This window comes from Phodopus roborovskii, unplaced genomic scaffold, assembly GCF_943737965.1.
Source record: "Phodopus roborovskii unplaced genomic scaffold, PHOROB, whole genome shotgun sequence".
NCBI lineage: Eukaryota > Metazoa > Chordata > Mammalia > Rodentia > Cricetidae > Phodopus > Phodopus roborovskii.
The window spans coordinates 4,074,074-4,092,507 of NW_026126469.1; the positions used below are offsets into that span (position 1 = coordinate 4,074,074).

The following is an 18,434-nucleotide window of genomic DNA, read 5'->3' on the forward strand; positions in this document are numbered from 1 at the left end:
CCGCCCAAAAAAAAAGAGGTTACCACCTTGGGGGAATGGCTCTGACAGCTCAGTTGACTCACACCAAGCCTGCCTGGCTGCCCACTGTAGGCTGGCACACTCCACTCAGCTTAATTGCTGCTTGAGCTCTGTACTTCATCTTATAAACCAAATCACTTCCTGGCTGTCTGTTGGGACTGCCACCCAAGGCACCTTTCTACTTGGAGCCCCACAGCATGGAGTAAATGCAACACAGGAGGGAAATGTGATCTAAGGTCAGAAAGAGCCAAGCATTTCTCAAACGAGTTCTGGCTTCCTAGGGCAGAGTAGGCTCCTGTACTCAAAAAGGGTTCACTGTGCTGTACTGGACGTAGGCTTTGATGCCCTGATGTCAGGTAACAAGGATGGATGCCTGGGTAGTCTCCTAGGAGATAGGCAATTTTCTCTCCCTTGGTGACTGACACCATGTGTTGACATGGGCAGAACAGGGGAGATGTATCTGGGGAAATCTCCTAAAGCCTTGGAACTGTCATGTGCTTCAGGAGGGCAGACTAGAGGTGGCCATTATGCCAGCCAAGTGTGTATTAGCATTGCCACAGCTTTAAAGGAGGCATGTCAGTGACAGGACACAGGAGCTGTGTGTCTCTGCTGACTTCTCCCTAGCTCTGCACACGGGATGGACTGGAACATGCAGCCTCTCTGTGAGGCTGAGATACACTTGCTGCCCTGTGGGCTGGGAGCATAATCTCCAAAGTTCATGTCTAGAATCAGACACTTCATTGGTCCCCATTCTTAAGTTCTGGGTTAGGAGTGGAATACAGCCTATTGCTAGAGTTATTTGCCAAGCCCTGCTCCCCTGACAATAGGACTCTACCTGGATCCACAATACACTCACGTGGAACACAAGCCACATTCCCATCTACCACTGAGTGGTGTCCATGAGCCTTGGTCTCCTTGGGAGAAGTGCCAGCTGGAAAGGGAGTCTGCTTCACTGGCCTGTGTCCTCAATGACGCACAGCCTTTAGGAATTCCTGTACACCTCAGTGCCCAGTAGAAGAAGATCTGGGGACCACAGATCTGATCACTTTGTAGGTGGAGATGTGGCCAATCAGTTGAGTGTTAACACTCTCCAAACAGGCAGAGTCCTCACAAAGATCTTCAGATGTCGGCACCCAGCTCTGCACACTGCTTGTCAGAGATGTGGGAAGCCAGGGAGTCTATGATGTCCAGCAACAGCTGCTGGCTCAGCAACCGCAGTGTGGGCAGCTTAGAGACCTGTACAGATGACCAAAACTAGATGAGACCTCTTGGGGCCCAGCATGCTCAGGGCTTGGCTGTCTGAGGACAGTGGGCAATGGCCAAGAGGTGCCCTGGCCTGATGGGGAGGGCTGGGCCCGAGAGCCCTGGGGCCAGAGCCTGACCTTGGTAAACTGGTGTACAATGATGTGCAAGCAGTGCCGCTTCATGTCCAGCGCCTGCGTCTTGTCAGCTGCCTCCAGAATCTGCAATGGCAGGGACAGTGAGGCACTGCCTCGGCTCACCCACAGGTGAAGGTGTGGCCAGAAGTACTGAGGTACTACTACCTGTAGCACATTCTGCACTGTTACATTCATCTCCAGGTTCTGCTTACAGTATGCCTGCAGTCTGTTGTTGTAGAAGCCATAGTAGTAGGGGGCTGCAAATAGGTAGCTGGGCACAAGTTAAGGAGCTGCCAAGTAAGAGAACATGTATTCACTTGCGTCCACTCATCCTGCCATATCCCTAGTCCTCCTGGGGAGGTTACTGCCGGAACTACACAAACCTCGGAAGCCAGAGCTCCAGTTTGCACCCCCGCTGGTTTGCTCTCTAAATTGGTTCTGAACCATTTCAGGCTCAAAGGCCCCATTCATGATCCAAAGAAAACCTTAGTCCTCCTTTCCATGTGCCCATTTACAATTTCCAAGCCTCTCTGGCCCCATCAGGCATCCTTGCACCTCAGGTTCAAACACTTTTGAGAGAACATATGAGGAATCCCTTTGTCCACTTACCTGTTTGTTAAACAGTGATAGCTAGCCTGCTTATCCCAAACATTTGTTTCTGTTTTTGTTTTTTTTTTTAATCCCAAACATTTGTAAAGGTCAAGACTCAACTGTGCTAGTTGCAAAGTGGCCCTCCCAGCTGCCTATCCACTTGAGTCTTTGGAGACCAGTAGGTCCAGCACCAGCACTGGACACTCTAGAATTAGGCACCAAGCCAAGATCACCTAGCCAACAGAGCAACAGGAACCAAACATGTCTGAGGGATGTGAGGATTTCTCAGGGTGACCCAGGAACACCAGCAGATAAAAGGATGCAGTGAGTCTTCAGGGGGCATGTTGACCTCGCCATAGTAGATGTAACGTAGCATGGACTCAAAGGCCTGTCTGCTGGGCACCATCTCCCCAATAGAGATGTTCACCTGCCCATCCTCCGGCATGAATGAACGGAACATGGCCTCAAAGTAGCTGCAAACAAGGAGGTAGATCCTAGCACTCAGGAGGAAAAAGCATCGGGGTTCTGCCCTGCCCTCCCTCATTCGTCCTCAACACACCTAGAACGGGCAGCTAGGATGGCTTTGTGGGCTGGTCGTGGGTGGCCATCTAGCAGCAGTGTGATGTCACAGAACTCTGAGCCTGCCCCCTCCAGGTATGCCTTCATGTCCTGGATCAAAGATGTGCCTGGGGGTATAGAAGAATCTTGAGGAGACTCCCACTTCCACCCTGAATGGAGAGGCACCGCCTCTCCACAGTGACCATGTAGCTGCTGTGCTCGGTTTCCCCCAGTCTTTCATTCCCTCAGCCCTCAGGTCGACTGGAAACTGCAGTCCTTATTCTGGCCCTCATGGCTGCTGCACCAATGTCTGCTCTTCCACTGTGTGCCCTATATGCCCAGCTCCCAAGCCACATGCTGGACACCTCTCTTGGCTCATCTTTTGGTCTCTCATGCTAGTGGCAGGGGCTAGTATAAGCCCCAAGGGGAAGTGAAGGTGCTATTGATCTCCACTGGGTAGGATGAGAAGTACTAGACAATATGTAGCTGCAGCTACCTCACTCACTTGCCAAGAGAAGGCACAGGACCCCCCCCCCAGGAGTGGGTTTTGTGGGTATCCAGGCTCACTGGCACACAGCTTGCTATTGAAAGCCTCTATGAATTCTTTGAGAATGCCTCTGCCCCTCCCAGCCTTTGTACCTGGGAGCCACCTTACCCCAAGAGCCTGGCAGGTAGGTGGTTCTTAAGTTCCCTACATTCAGGACATGAAGAGAGGTTCCCTACCAATGTCCACAGGTTGATCCGAGGGTGCTCGAGGGGGTGGCTGCTGCTTCCGCCGCACAATCTCTACGATCAGAGGGGATGAGAGGCGCTCGAACTCCTTCATCATGATCACCTGATTGAAGTGGGACTCCTTCACTATGAAGTTCAGGCAATGCTCCTGGGAAAGACAGGCACACGAGGCAATTGGAATCAGATCCAGGTTGGGCAGCAGAGCTTGCAGTGAGGAGCAAGAGAACAAACCGCACCCCACCCAGGAAGGCCTGGGCTGGTAGGCAATCCCAGCCGCCAGGCTAACCCCAGCTTGTACCTTGAGCTGACCCAGTTGTAGCTTAGCAGCACTCTCACACACCACCAGGACATTTTGCAGATCCACGGAGGCTTCAATGTACTGCCGACACAGCTGCTCAAGGCGGCACAGCTGGAAGCTCAGTGCCAACTTGTACACATCCATGATGAGCAGCACGTCCTCTACATGGCCTGAACCAAAGAGCTCCTGAGCCTAAGGCCCCAGGAAAGGAGGCCCAAAACAGGTCCCAGGGTTCCCTCCATGAACAAGAAGGTCAGGGCTACGAAATGGCAGCTGGACTATGGCTTGTACCTCAGGTACATCTGTAACAGACCTAGCAGCACTACCTCTGGCTCTGTTGCCCAATCCCACCCTGGTCCACACCACCCATACCCAAGGCAGACCTTTCCGTGGGTACTTGATCTTGTCTGTGTAGAGAAACTGCATAAGCACTTCGAATGGCCGGGCCTCAGCCTCACGAATGGCTACACGTAACAAGGCTGGCCGTGCCCTGCCCACAGCTGAACCAGGGGCCTCCCTGGGAGCTAGGGCCCCTTCCTCCTCCAGCTTCTGTTGGGAAAAGGGAACTCAGGGCACCCCAGTAGATAGTGGGCAAAGCTTCCCAGTTGTGGGGGCTAAAGGAGACCTTACCTGGGCCAGCCATTCTCGAGCCTGCAAGATCTTCCTACGAAGCCAGCGGCTCCGTGCAGTGACAATGGCAACATGGCCCTGCACACACTCTTCCTTCTGCATAAAGAACAACCGGTACATGGGTGAAAGCACAAGACCCCTGCCCCAGCAGACAGAAGCCAACAGGCCAGGGCAAAGCTCCACTCAGCAATAGAGTAGGTGAGGCTGGCATAGGTCAGTCACCTACCTCACCAAGCACAAATTCCACATCACAGAACTGGCGGCCCTCCCATAGGCGCCCATAGTCTTCATGCAGTGTGCACTTAGGGTAGCAAGAAAACTGCAAAGAGATGATCAGTGAGCAAGCGACAAGCCATCCTTACACCAGCCAGCCGTGGAACCCTCAGAACAGGGTCAGGCGAGCCTAGGCCATGACTAAGAAGGCATCTGTCTGTCTGTCTGTCTGTCTGTCTGTCTGTCTGTCTGTCTGTCTATCTATCTATCTATCTGTCTATCTATCTATCTATCGTCTGTGTTCTGTCTGCATGTATCACTGCAGGCCAGAAGAGGGCATCAGATTTCATTACAGATGGTTGTGAGCAATCGTGGTTGCTGGGAATTGAACTCAGGACCTCTGGAAGAGCAGCTAGTGTTCTTAACCACTGAGCCATCTCTCCAGCCCCCCACTGTTTTTTCTTTGACAAAGCTCCCAGGCTTTAGCCAGGCTGTACCGTTTGTAAATACCTGGACCCAGGTACTCAAACAACCCCATCCCACCCCTCCCTACAACTGAAACAGATTTATTCATGTCTCTACTGTGCCAGGGGCCCTTATCCTAACAACCTGTTCTTTCAGATATGGGAAGGGGCTCCAAGGGAAGCTCCCACCAGTCTGCTCCAGCCTATGATTTCCCTGGAGGCCCCAGTAGAGCTCACTCCTTTGCTTGCTCCATGTGCTCCCCTGATACTCTTCTTTGAAACCTGCCTCCCTCTGCATGAAGGCTCCCTTCCTCGTTCCATCTCTGCCTGCGTGGACCTACAGTACCTCTAGCCCTCTCCACCAAACTCTCAGAGATACCGTCATCCCTAGGCTTAGCTATCAATAGGGGCATTTACACAGCCCTAACCCCACCCACTGACCTCAGTTGTCCTGGAGCCCATCCACCCCAGCAGGCCTCACAGAACCACTAGCTACACACCTGGAACCTGTACATTTCCCCACTGCGAATGTTGTTGTCCACAGTGCCCCCGAAGATGTACATGGCGTCAGAGATGACAGCAGCAGCATGGAAGAGCCTCCCGCTGGGCAGCTAAGAAGGACAAGGAGACAGAATGATGGGATGGGTGGATGCCAACAATGGATCTGGCTGTGGCCAAGATAGTGTCACAGGTCCATGTGAAAGAGGAAAGGCCAAAGACCCCAGTCCCCTGGACAGAGGTCCCTGGGTGCTCCTGTAGATACAGAGGGAAGCTGGGACCCTGGGGTGGGGCAGAGGGCAGGGCAGGTAGTGCAGAACCGCAGGTTTACAGCATATTTGGGCCAGTGTGCCACACTGACAAAAGGGACCCCAGAGCCACATGTGGCTGTTCTAGGAGCCCTGCTCTACACGTGAGCACTCTTGCTTCAGAGGGCAATGGGATTTTAATAGGTGTCCTGGACACTCACCTCTGACGCCAGGTGGACAGGCTGCTTGGCTAAGGTAGTGCCAAAGTCTAAACCAAACACATCTCTGGACTTCTTAAAGCTGCTCCGCTCCTCTGAGGTTAGGATTGATGCCTCCTCAGAAGAGGAAAGTCGCTCAGGCACCTCAGCCCCACCAACCTTAAGGAAAACATGTAAGAAGGTAACAAGCCACCATCTGTTCCAAGGCTTGCTATGGGCTTCAGAGGATGTACAAGACATCGAGGAAGGCTGGGAAGGTGGCAGGCTAGCAGCTCAATGCAATTGATGGAATGCAGACAAGAAAGCCTGAAGGATACAGGACTAGGGGCTGTGAAAGTTCTCAAGTTGCTCTTCTTGACTATATGGAACCACAGGAACCCAGCAGGACTCACCTCACTGTCAGAGCTGGGCTGGACAACCTCCCAGGTCTGGAAGTCCACATCATAGCAGTGTAGCTCATTGGGCAGTGTATTGTCCGCCGCACCACCAAACACATAGAGATGGCGGTCAAAGGCCACCATGGTGTGTCCATAGCGCCGCTGTGGCGGTGGTGGAGAGCCCCGGAGCAGATGCTCAGTAGGGATGCGTGTCCACCTGGAGCCATGACCATGAACCAACACTGAGGTGGGGGCTTTACTGTCTCACACACTCCCCACAAAAGGCCCTCCTTTGAAGTTCCCCTGAAGTCCCCTGAAGACCAGCCCATGGTCTAAAGGGAAGGCACAGGCCTGTGTGTCCAGCATCTCTTGCCCTATTTAGGTCAGGTATTGGCCCTCCACAACTCTATGCAACCTACCATGGCGCTCTACCCAAGCTCCCTCTTCTGCCACCATAGAGCAAACAGCAGTGACAGGGCAGAGCTTCTGCTAGTCTCCTCTGGGAATGGAGCTGTACAGACCTGTGTTGTCCTAATTGTTCTGCTCACTGCCTGAACAACAGAGTCCACACCTGGGGGATGCCTGCCCAGGCACTAACGCTCCTCAGTATTTCTACCCTCAAAGGGTTCCTAGGACTTTCTAACAAAACCCCTTTTTTGCTAAGTTATCTAAATTACCAGAACAGATGCAGACTGATTCCACACCTGCACCAGTACTCCACAAGACTCCCTCCACCCAGAAGTCCCCTCCCAAGACTTATTCCTTTGTCTCTGTTACTTCCAGTGCCATAGGCTAGCCCCATTATAGAGTCCTAAGGCTAGCCAGCAGCCCCTGTCTTGTGCTATCCCATGAGGTTAGTGCTAGCCATATTTGTTACTGGTGTCAATGAACAGGCATACACAGGGCAAGGGTTATCCTGACTTGGGCCAGAAGTGGAACCATGATTCAGGCTATATACCTTGCTAAGCTACAGCCATGCCTCAAGGGCCTTATGAGGGTGTCAAATACCCATACTCCAGTCTGTATGTTCCTGCTATATGTGAGAACTAGGGGAGATTACAACAATTACCAGAAACACGATTAAGCTTTTAAATCTATGTCCCTCAAAACCCAGGGAACTCACGTCTTATCCTTGAATTCGAACTGGAAGAGGTTGTTGGTTATCTTGGCTCCACTCTGCCCTGAGAATACGAACATCTTATCCCGGCACACAGCCACAGGGAAGTTGCAACAGGATGGGGGGATCTCCCCACTCTGGACCACCTGCAGTAGGGGCACAGCTCAGCCAGGGCCTCACAGGCCTGGGGCTACACTATCCTACACTTTGAAGTAAATGAATGTAAATAGTTTACAGCTTCATCACACCTACTCACACGGGCCCAGTTCTGATCAGATGAGGCTAAAATTGTTAGGTTCATTTGGAGCTAAAAATATAATTTCTACAAGAGAAATAAAGCTCCAAGGGAAATCAACAAAATGTTGCCTTTGCTGTGTTCACATGAGAGTGGACGATAACAAATCACATCTGTCACATGTGGCATGCTGCCCATCCTGGACTCAGAGCTTTTTCCTTCCTCTGACTCCACTTTTGCTTCTAGGAATCAAAGCCAGGGATGTGTACATGTTATGCTACCATGGACCACAGCCTCAGCTCCAAAGCCTTTACTATTCATTCACTCATTCATTCATTTTGGAGACAGGATCCCTCTGTGAAGCTCTGGCTAACCTAGAACTTTCTACATAACCCAGGCTGACCCCAAGCTCATGCTGTAGCTGAGGACTACCGTGAATTTCTGACCCACCTCCCAAGTGCTGGGATTTCAGGCATGCACCTTCACACCCAGGTTATTTGTGTCTGGGGATTAAATGCAGGGCTCCATGTATGCTACATTACTAACTAAACTACATCCACTTGGAGTTTCTAGTTAATATTGGAGTTGGGCTGGCTGAAGGATCAAGGAGAGACAGAGGTAGGCCTTGGTGAGGGTAAGAAGGCAGCCTGTTATATGCCACCCTAGCACCTCTCATACGGGTACCAGCTTCCTTTATCCCTCGCCTCTTGATGTTGCAACCCGGTCCCCAGTCCCCGCCTTCCTGCCTGCATCATGCTCCCTGCACCCCTCACCTCCTCCCAGCATGTGAGTTCTCGGTCCTGGAGGCCAATTGTCCACATGTCGTTCAACCTGCATCAGGACAGAGGAGTCAGGATTCTTTGGCCCTGAGCCTGGCTGGGAGGCAGAGCTCCAGGGAAGAACCACTTGCCATGTGTGTCAAGAGACAACTGTGCCATCTTTCTTAAAGAAACAGGAACTTCCAGGGAAGAAGGTCTACATCAAATCCCAGCACCCAGCCTCTAGCAGCTCTCACTTATGACTGGCTCTCTGGCCAGCCGAAACAGAAGTAGATTTACACATAACATCTGGGGTTATGGGACAGGGCTAGCCACTTGGGGCAGGGAAAAGATGATGTATCCAAAACAGCCTATTTCTCTACTGTGCCTTACTGGTTTCTGTAACATTGCAGTTACAATGAGCATGCACTGTTTGATTATCAGACAAATACAACTAATTCTAAGACAAGGAGGAAACCTGGTGTGGAGGCCCCCACCTTTAATCCCAACACTCAGGAAGCAGAGGCAGGAGGAGCTCTGTGAGTACCAAGCCAGCCAGATCTACACAGAGGCTTCCAGGACAGCCAGGGCTACAGAGAGATCTTGTCTTTTTTTTTTCTTTTTCTTTTTCTTTTTTCTGTGTGTGTGTGTTGTTTTGGTTTGATTTGATTTTTTGAGACAGGGTTTCTCTGTGTAGCTTTGAAGGCTGTCCTGGCATTTGCTCTGTAGGCTGGCCTTGAACTCACATATATCTTCCTGTCTCTGCCTCCTGAGTTCTGGGATTAAAGCCATGTGGCACCACCACCCAACTGAGAACTTGTCTTAAAACAAAAGCAAAACATAAAGCAATAAATAAACAGGGGGACAGGGGAGGAACACAGGGCTGGCTTTAAGCTGAGATGCTTCTAGCCTCCAGGCCCCTGTAGTTCCAAATCTCCTCATCTGAGGAAGTTCAGGGATCATAGACTTGGCTGATAACTCCATTGAGAAACCTTACTTCCATGCCCCTCTCCTGAGAGACGCAAAACCCAGCAAGGTAACTTACCCTAGCCTGAGCACTCAGGTGCCAAGAGAGCTTATTCTGCCCCTGAGGACATGCAGAGGTAGGCTACATGGCCGGCTACTTGCCTACCTGGCATTGCCATCATAGCCAGCAAAGATCCAGAGCTTGTCACTGTACACTGTGGCCCCATGGGCTGACCTGGCAACTGGCAACCTAGAACATAAGGAAAATGATGAGGAGGGGCTGGAAAGAAGTCTCAGAACTGAAGAGAACTCACTGTTCTTCAAAGAAGACCCAGCTTCAGTTCCCAGCACCCACATGGCACTCACAACCACTCCTGGAACTCCAGTCTCAGGGGATCTGATGCCTTCTTGTCTCCTCAGGCACCAGGCCTGCAAATGTTACAGACATACACACCAGAAAAATACCCCAACACATTAATGTGTGTGTGTGTGTATACATCTGTACATATATATATATACTTATACATATGTGTGTGTGTGTGTGTGTGTGTGTGTGTGTATATATATATATATATATATATATATTTTTTTTTTTTTTTTTTTTTATGAGGAAAGGTCATTGGGATATGCTGAAGTGAGGGCTCTGTGTGTTCAGCAGCTAGGGCCACATCTGCCTGACCCTGGGGCTCAGGGAGCAGTTTAGTTTAGGAGCACTAGAAGCAAAGAATAGCACAAGATGTCTGGAAAGTAGATGTGTAAAATTCAGATGCTGAAATCAGGCATGATGGTACATGTCTGTAAATCTTGGCACTAGGACATGAAAAGAGGCAGGTCAGAAGCTCATGACCAGCCTGAGGTCAGTGGGACTGTGTGAGACCCTGACTCAAAACAAACAACAAAACACACAAAGGCAAAACCTCAGTTTGTAGGTTGATTTCCCAACATACCCTGGGTTTGAGTCCCAGCACCACACAAAACCAGGTATAGTGAATATACTTATAACCCCAGCACTCAGGGGCCAGAGACCGAAGGACAAGATGTTCAAGAACATCTTCTGCTACACAGCAGGCTCAAAGCCAGCCTGGCCTCATTAGATCTCTCTCAAAGAAGGGAAAAATCAGAGCAGGCCTTGAAGTATAGCTCAATGAGCTTGCCTAGTGTGAAAAGGGCCTTGAATTCCATCCCTAGTGCTGAGAAAAAATAAAAAATAAAATATAACCAAAAGAAATTCTGAGGAAGCTGGAGAGATAGCTCAGAGGTTAAGAGCACTGGCTGCTCTTCCAGAGGTCCTGCATTCAATTCCCAGCAGCCACATGGTGGCTCACAAACATCTATAATAAGATCTGGTGCCCTCTTCTGGCATGCAGGCATACATACCAGCAGAACATTGCATATATAATAAAAATAAAGTCATCATCCTCTAAAAAAAAAAAAAAAAAAAAAAAAAGGAATTCTGTAGTCCACACAGGTCCAGCACCTTCCCAGCTGCTATAAGTACTGAGGTGGTGTACTCACAGATCAGTCCACCTGGGTTTCTCAAGAAGGAGTGTACACCTGGGAGCAGGCTAGGGCTGAGCACAGCTCCCAGCTTCTGGCTATTCAGCCCTGCCCCCACGGGACTCAGCAGTGATGAAAACTATGCAACTAAAGTTTCCCATTCACAGGCTCCCCATCTGAAATGATGTGGGAAGCATATCCCAGGCTCAATTCTATTCTTGACAAAACCTCTTACCGTCCTTCAACTTTCCACTCTGTCCACTGGCCAGTTGCAAACTTGTATTCAAAGAGGTCATTTTTATTCTTCAAGTTAGAATTGGAATAAATATCTCCAGTATAGCCCCCTGGATGAAGAGAATGAAAATAAAGTGTTACATCTGGGGTACTATTTTGGTATTTAAATGTGGGTGCCCTAGTTAACATGTACAAATCCCTAGCAACAACCCCTAGACCACCCAAATTACCTCTGCACTGGGCTCTGGGGATAAAGAGACAAGCACACTGATGTTTCTTGCCCTAGCCATCAGAGAGGACACACCCAGTCCCATGAGCTTGGGACACTAGGGAAATCAGTAACCCCCAACCAGTGAACAAAGTTAATGGAGTAAGAGAACCCTGACCCCACAGAGCTCAGAGAGCCTCATGGAGGGTGAGTGGGTGGGTGGGGGCTAGAAGTCTGTGGGTGCAGGAGGGCAACAGGCTGCTTACCAAAGACAAACATACTGCTCCCGTAGACAACAGCTGAGTGGTGGTAACGGGGTGCTGGTGGGGTGCCAGTGGTAAAGGCTCTGGGAGAGGTACAGGGTGAGGTCAGTGAGGGCAATCCAGGCCCCATCGCCCTTGAGACCTCCAAACTTTGTTTTCCTCTCTCCCTTCTCATTCCTCCCTCCCTCTCTTCTACCCTACCCTCACTTCTCCTTTCCTTTTCAAGTTATGTTGTTGCGGTAAGTGGTCCAGGTTAGCCTCAACTTTGTCATCCTCCTTCCTCTGTCTCCTGAGTACTTGGGTTAGGAAGAGGCATCACCATGACTACAGTAATTTAATTCTTTCAGACAGATTGTCACTGTGGTGCCCAAGCTGGCCTCTAATTTATGGTTCAAGCAATCTTTCACTTCAGCCACCCAAAGAGATGAGAAAAGAGATGTACACCAGGGCATCAGCTTTGCTTTACTTCTGTACTGGGTGCCGTTCTCCCCCTTTAAAACATCAGTAACCAGTGGAAAACCAAAGTAACAGGCATTAAACTCTTCAATATCCTACACTTCTAAGAGGCTTCTCGGGATTCCCCCCCCCCACCCCCGAGATGGGGTTTCATTATGTAGGTCTGGTTGTCCTGAAACTTGCACTGTAGCCCAGGCTGGCCTCTAACAGAGATCTACCTGCTTCTGCCTCCCCGGTGCTGGGGCTAAAAAGCCACCATGCTCTGACTTTTTTCCCCCTTTAAATGGGGTTTTACTAAGTAGTCTTGGCTGGCCTAGAAGTCACTGTGTAGATTGGTCTCAAATCAAAGAGATCTATCCCAGTGTTAGGATTAAATTTGTGAGCCACCAGTGATGCCAGGCTGAGGGCCTTTTTGAACATTTGGAAGATATTTTACAATTTGCTTTTTCAAGTAAGCAACAGATTTTGACTTGGTTGGGCATGCACCACTATGCTCAGCTTAAGCAATTTTGTTTGTTTTTTGAGAGGGTCTTGCTATGTTCAAAGGCTGGCCTCAGAGTTGCCTACTTTCCTTCCAAAGACTAGAATGTTAACTGTGTGCACCACCATACCTGGCCATCTGTGAATTTTTTGCATTGTTGAGTAATAAACCAAGAACATGTGCTAAGCAAGCACTGTTACCACTGAACTACATTCCTAGATTTTTTTTTTTTTTTTTTTTGAGCTGGGGTCCTGTACTCGGGATGTCATTGAACTTATGATCCTTCTGCCGAAACCTTCTGAATGCTAGTATCACAGCCTTATACCACCATGCTCACCTTTCTTAAGCAACTTGTGATTGACAGTCACAAAGTCTTCAAGGGGTGTGTGTGTGTGCCACAGTGCACACGAGGAGGTGAGAGTCAGCTTTGTAGAGCAGCTCTCTCCTCCACCTTTACTTGATTCTAAGGATTGAACTCAGCTCACTAGGCTTGCACAGCAGATGCCTTTATCTGGTGAGTCAATTCGCTGGCCAGTCAAAGAAATCTTTCAAATTAAGAGGACCAGATCTGGAAATGGAGTTCAGTTAGTTGAGTGCTTGCCCTGCTTGCACTAAGCTTGCCTCAGCCTACCCAGCCAAAGCTCTGAATTAGATGCCCAATACTGCATAAACCAGGCATGGAAGTGAATGTCTGTAACCCCAGCATTCAGATATATCTAGCACTCAGGTGTAGATTAAAAAAAGGGTAAGAGGTCACATCATCTTTACCTACACAGCAAGTTTGAGGCCAACCTGGGAAATACATGAGACCCTGTCTCAAAAAGGGGAGGGGGTTTGGGATATAGTTCAGAGGTAGAGCCCTTGCCTGGCATGCACCAGTCCCTAGATTTTATACCCAGTACAGAAAAAAGAAATAAAAGAATTGGTAGCAGCTGCATTAAGATCAAGTGTGAGAAAAACAATTCCTGCTGCTATGCCAGTGTACCAGGGAGACCAGACAGAGGGCGGGCACCCTATCTGGTTGTGGGGTTTTGTTGTTGTTTTTGCTTGTTTGTTTTTGTCAACTTGACACAAGCTAGATTATCTGAGAATAGGGAAACACAATTGAGAAGATGTCTCCATAATATCAGGCTGGAGGCAAGCCTATGGGGCATTTTCTTAATTTGTAATTGATATGGAGGACCCCAGCTCACTGTTGGTGGTTCCACCCCCAGGCAGGTGGTCCTAGGTTCTATAAGAAAGCAGGCTGAGCAAGCCATGAGGAGCAAGCCAGGAAGCAGCATCCCTCCATGGTTTCTGCTTCAGTTCCTGCCTCCAGAAACCTGCTTTGAGTTCCTACCCTGATTCTTTCAGTGTGGACTGTGACATGGCCATGTAAGCTGAGATAAACTCCTTCTTCCTCAAGTGTATCAGCACTGCAATAGAAACCCTAAGGCCAAATGAAGCTGCCCTGCCTGGCTGAGTGTCCAGGGCAGTCACATAATCTCCAGAGCCCTGCATCCTCCGCTTCCAAAACAGACCCCATCCCAGAGGGCTGCTGGGGACCAAGGAGATGTCCTCCAGACCACCACAAGGTGGTGTAGCACTGTGTAGCACTGCACTCCTGTGTGAGCAGATGATGGAGCTAGCAAGTCCAGTAAACCCTGACCCTCAGATCTGTCTCCACTCAGCTGTAAGCTGCCCCCCAGACAGGGACTGCTGTAGGAAACACAGTATGTGGTACCCAGAGAGCAGGTAGCTCTTGTACAAGGCCACACAGCTGAGACTGTGGTTACAGGGTTTGCATGATGCCTAATGCCTATGTGGGATCTACTGGCAGGCAACTAGGCCTATGAGACAATAGTGAGACAGGAGGCCCTGCTGCCAGCCTGCAGGTGGCACTAGCTGAGACCTGCCCATGCCCTGTCTGAGATCAGACGATCAGCACCTAGCCCAGGAGAAATTCTGGTGATTGAAGGTCCCTCCCAGGTCAGAGTCTAAATACCACCAACTAGATCAGACAGACTGCTTAGTTCACAGGATTTAGGATGATTCTTACAGAAAACCATGAGAAGGAGGGAAGCCATCAAAGGCTCTCCTCTGTTATATTTCTCTCTGGCCCTCCATGATGAGCTGACTCTAACAGCCAATGGACCTAGCATGGGGCTGCTGCTCTCCAGGAAGACAGGAGGGGTCCTGGACCCCGGGGGCCACCCACCTGCACCAGGAGCAGTCCTTCACATCAAACCGCAGCAGGTCATTGAGCATCGTCTTTCTGGAAAGCAGGCAGAGAGAGTGTGGCAGTAGCCAGGCTACTTTGTGAAAATGTTACCTCACCAGGATCTTAGAGATGGGCAAGGGCATGCATCCAGGGTTGGAGGCAGTAGAAAGGAAGGGCTTGGTTCCTTGGCCTCTGGACTTGTCCAGAATCAGACAACCCATCAATGTCCAAAGGACAAAACTAGTGACTAGTGATATGGACAACCAGGGCTCCCACACTGACAGGACCAGCCTGATCCCCACCACCACCAGCACACTCAAGGCTGGTATGAGAGCATGAACCAGCCCAGAAGCTGAAGTCATCACTCCCACCTCACCCCTGCCTCCAGAATTCCTACACCTACATGTAACCCTCCTGAGGCTGCACTGTGATGAAATGCTGGCTCAAATATCAGTGGAGACCTGCATGCTTTGCAAGCTCCCTGCCACCTGACATAACAACTGCATTAACAACTGTCTACTGGGACAGCTTACATTACATGACTGGCATGCTACCAACTCTGGTTCATGTGGGAGAAGAGAAATGGACCTCAGACACTCCCTTCAGGTCAGGCCCTTGCAGGGTTTCCCTGCCTTGCTCAGGCTGTGCAAGGTGAGTACTCTCCCTGACTTCATTTTATGGGAGAGGAAGCATAGCCAAACAGCCAAGAAGGCAAAGGTTAGAATCTGGGATCATGCTCTTCCTCATTAAAACCCCTACTTAAATGTAGGGGCACTTACTAAAATAATGGGAGGCCACTGTTTTGAACTAAGTTCTTTTACTAGGGCCCCAAAGACTAGGGCAAACAAGGACAGTTACTGTGGTCAAAACCTAACAGTTTTCCCTGAAACCAGAGAGTGCAGTCTACCTGGTTCTGTGTGATGAGGAAGCCCCTGTGGTGGCTCTTTAGAACTCTAACCAGGCCCCATCCCAACCCGGGTTTCCTTGTTCCTGCCTTCCAATATGCAAAGTTGCTACTGCCCAGCAGAAAACCTTCTTCCCACTCTGTTGGATGGAGGCTGCCCTGGTCTATCTTAAGTCACAGGTAAGCAGATGCATAATTAATTTTCTTTTGAAACTGTATAACAAAAACACTTCTGCTTTTCACCACACAGCTGTCTAATTGCTCCAGAAAATACTAAGAACAGGGATCCTAAGTTCCCACCCACCACCCAGTGTTGGACAGCGGTCTTTTGTGGTGTGGGGAATTCTTACTAAGGCTCAAACTTTAACTCACTAAACACTGACTGTGACATCTGGACACTGGTACAGAGAAGTGAGATGAAAGATACCTTGGGAAAACAGGTCACCCTCAAAGGGGACAGAAAATGGGGCTGGTGAGAGAGGGCACAAAGGCCTCATCCATAAGGAACATTAGAAAGGAATTGAGAAGTCTGTGGGGAAGGAACAATGCAAAGGGCTGGGCAGCAGGGTATTTGGAACAATCCAAATGCAAGGTAGCCAGAGGGATGGCTGAGAATCATGAAAATACAAGTGTACAGACCTTCTGTGAGGACTAGACTTTATACAAAGAGGTGTTGGGATGTTATGGGGCTATGGCCTGAGGAGGAACACACTATTAACTTGCAGTTGTAAATGGATCCCCAGCTGCTCTTGAGAAAGGAACTATGGAGATGAGACAATGCCAGACGACCATGACCAAGTTTGCATTTCTTAATAGAGTCCTGAAAATATTACCTCCTAGATCAGCTACCCCAGGTAGTCTACAGGACCAAGGCTGCAGTCACCTTCCTGGGAATTAGGCAAGGTTCTGGGCCTGAGAGGAGGGAGTCATAGGCAAACACATAACCTCAGCTTAACTAAAGTCTGTGTATGGAGATGTGCTCACCGGAACTGCAGTTCATTTCAAGGAAGGCTATTTTCCAGGAAGTTAAAGCAACACAGGGAAATCTCCATCAGAAGCAAGGCATACACAGCAGCAGTAAAACTGATTTTGGAGGCAGTGAGATGGCTCAGCAAGTGAAGACACTTGCCACCAAATCTTGCAACCTGGGTTCAATCCCTGGTACCCGAATGGCAGGAGAAAGATGACTCCTGTAGGTTGTTGTCTGTTCTTTGTATGCAGCAACACACACATAAACAGATGCAACAACAACAAAACATGTTCTCTATACTTTTGGTTACAAAGCAAGCAAGTGGGCAAAGCCTAGAGGGAAGTGTAGAGAAAGACAGGGCTGTGTCTCCTCATTCAAAATAAGTATATTTCCATGGGCTGCCATTTGAATGCTGGGGTGAGAGAGCTTTCCGGGCAGGGTTTTCTCACCAAAACCTGGGAACCAGGTACAAGGCACCTAAGAGACAGGGAAACAGGTTCACAGGACATAGCTAATGACTCCCATTCTTAGGCAATAGACTGTCTTCACTGTCATCGCCCGCTGCCACCACTCCCACTAACAGGCAAACTCACCCGTTGTCTCCGCCAAACACATAGATGGCATCCTTATACGCCACGACTGTGTGCTTGCTGCGCCTAGAAAGAAAGAAGAGGTGATGGGCAGTAAGACTGGGGGGCTCACCTGGCTGCCACCCATGATGGCTGCCACATACGTTTGAGTAAAGCTTCTCCACTGTCAAGATCTACAGAGATCCTTCAATTCAATCAGACAGCAAGGACGCCTGACACACCGAGGACTCTCCAGACTCCCCATCCATACCTCCTCAGCTCCGAGACCCAAACTGGACCGTCTGGTACCCGGCTGGAAATCGACTACCCCCAGGACATCACACGGGGTATCGCCCCTTAGAGCCCATCCTGGGACCACCTCGGCTCTCGTCGCCACCCCCATCGCCTTCAGGATCCCCTGTACACTGTCGTACCGGGCGCCCACGAATTCGTCGCAAGGCGGGAGGCGCCGCCAGCGATGCACTGTTTCGAAGGGTCCAAAGTTGAGTGTCAGATACTCGACACTGTCTGAGCAGCTGTGGTCAAAGTCCACGCTCGGAGCCACCTTGGAGCGCAGCCCTCCTGCCAGGGCCCCGGACCCGATCTGGCCCCCCGAGCCTCCAGGCCCAGCCATCCTTGGTTCAGGCTGGATGGGCCGCCCGAGTTGCAGGGCTCACGGCCACCGCCCGGGCCGAGCAAAGGGACCACATTTCCCGAAGATCCCTGCGCCTACGATGTGGCACGTATGGCCAGCTTGCACGCTAGGCCCGCCTTCCCAACAAGCCTTGCGCTCTCCGCCACATGGCGGGCTGTCAAGGGTCCCGGCAGCGGGGCTCCTCACATTATCGTCCAGTGCTTCACATTTGAAAGTATTTCTGGCCACGAATCGGCTCAGGCTTTCCCTCCTGGGAAACGTGATCTGACCAGAGACTGCCTTATAGTCGGGCTTTGCCATCGCCCGGAAGCCACCACCCCCGGAACTCCAGAATGAGGTTTCCGGCTTGCTGCTTGCACCTTGTGTTTGCACCCCCAAACCTGGCCTTCAGTGCTCCCCTCTTCCCTTGGCGTCCTTATTGTCTGGAACTGGTTTCCCCGTTCCTGTTAATGAACAGGATCTTCATTTGTTTCTCCCCATTTCTGCGGTGGGCTTTGAACCCACGATGTGATGGGCAAGCACTGCATTAGGCTACACCACAAACCTTATTTTTACACTTAATTTTGAGGCCAGTTGAATTATTTCTTCACCCGTGAAATAAGGATTCAGAAAGTTCAGGCAAAAGGGACATGTGAAGTCATGAAGTGAAATCTTAAGCTAATTAGTTTTCTAGTTTCAACTTTTTTTTGTTTGTTTT

At 50.1% G+C, this 18,434-nt stretch overlaps 1 protein-coding gene across 1 annotated transcript; it reads right to left on the bottom strand.

Annotated features, from left to right (window-relative positions):
• Positions 1-11: 11 nt before the first annotated feature.
• On the bottom strand, positions 12-17,892 carry Lztr1 (leucine zipper like transcription regulator 1). The gene is made up of 21 exons (XM_051191104.1): positions 17,517-17,892; positions 17,107-17,169; positions 14,637-14,693; positions 11,506-11,585; positions 11,033-11,141; positions 9,467-9,550; positions 8,350-8,407; positions 7,348-7,487; positions 6,240-6,441; positions 5,851-6,006; positions 5,384-5,494; positions 4,433-4,525; positions 4,207-4,302; positions 3,960-4,125; positions 3,577-3,746; positions 3,270-3,426; positions 2,548-2,674; positions 2,312-2,461; positions 1,563-1,668; positions 1,401-1,481; positions 12-1,254 (listed from the first exon to the last, which is right to left on the bottom strand). Exons 1-21 carry the CDS (start codon positions 17,714-17,716, stop codon positions 1,138-1,140), a joined length of 2,523 nt encoding a protein of 840 aa, XP_051047061.1. The 5' UTR covers positions 17,717-17,892; the 3' UTR covers positions 12-1,137.
• Positions 17,893-18,434: the final 542 nt, after the last annotated feature.

Bases quoted from the DNA above. Each gene is read 5' to 3' on its own strand.
- Lztr1 (XM_051191104.1), bottom strand. From the start codon at position 17,716: ATGGCTGGGCCTGGAGGCTCGGGGGGCCAGATCGGGTCCGGGGCCCTG. The intron at 9,551-11,032 runs GTAAGAGGTTTT...CTTATGTTCTAG, and splicing joins GAGTGGAAAGTTGAAGGACG to GTTGCCAGTTGCCAGGTCAG. The intron at 1,669-2,311 runs GCATCCTTTTAT...ACTTGTGCCCAG, and splicing joins ATGCCCCCTGAAGACTCACT to CTACCTATTTGCAGCCCCCT.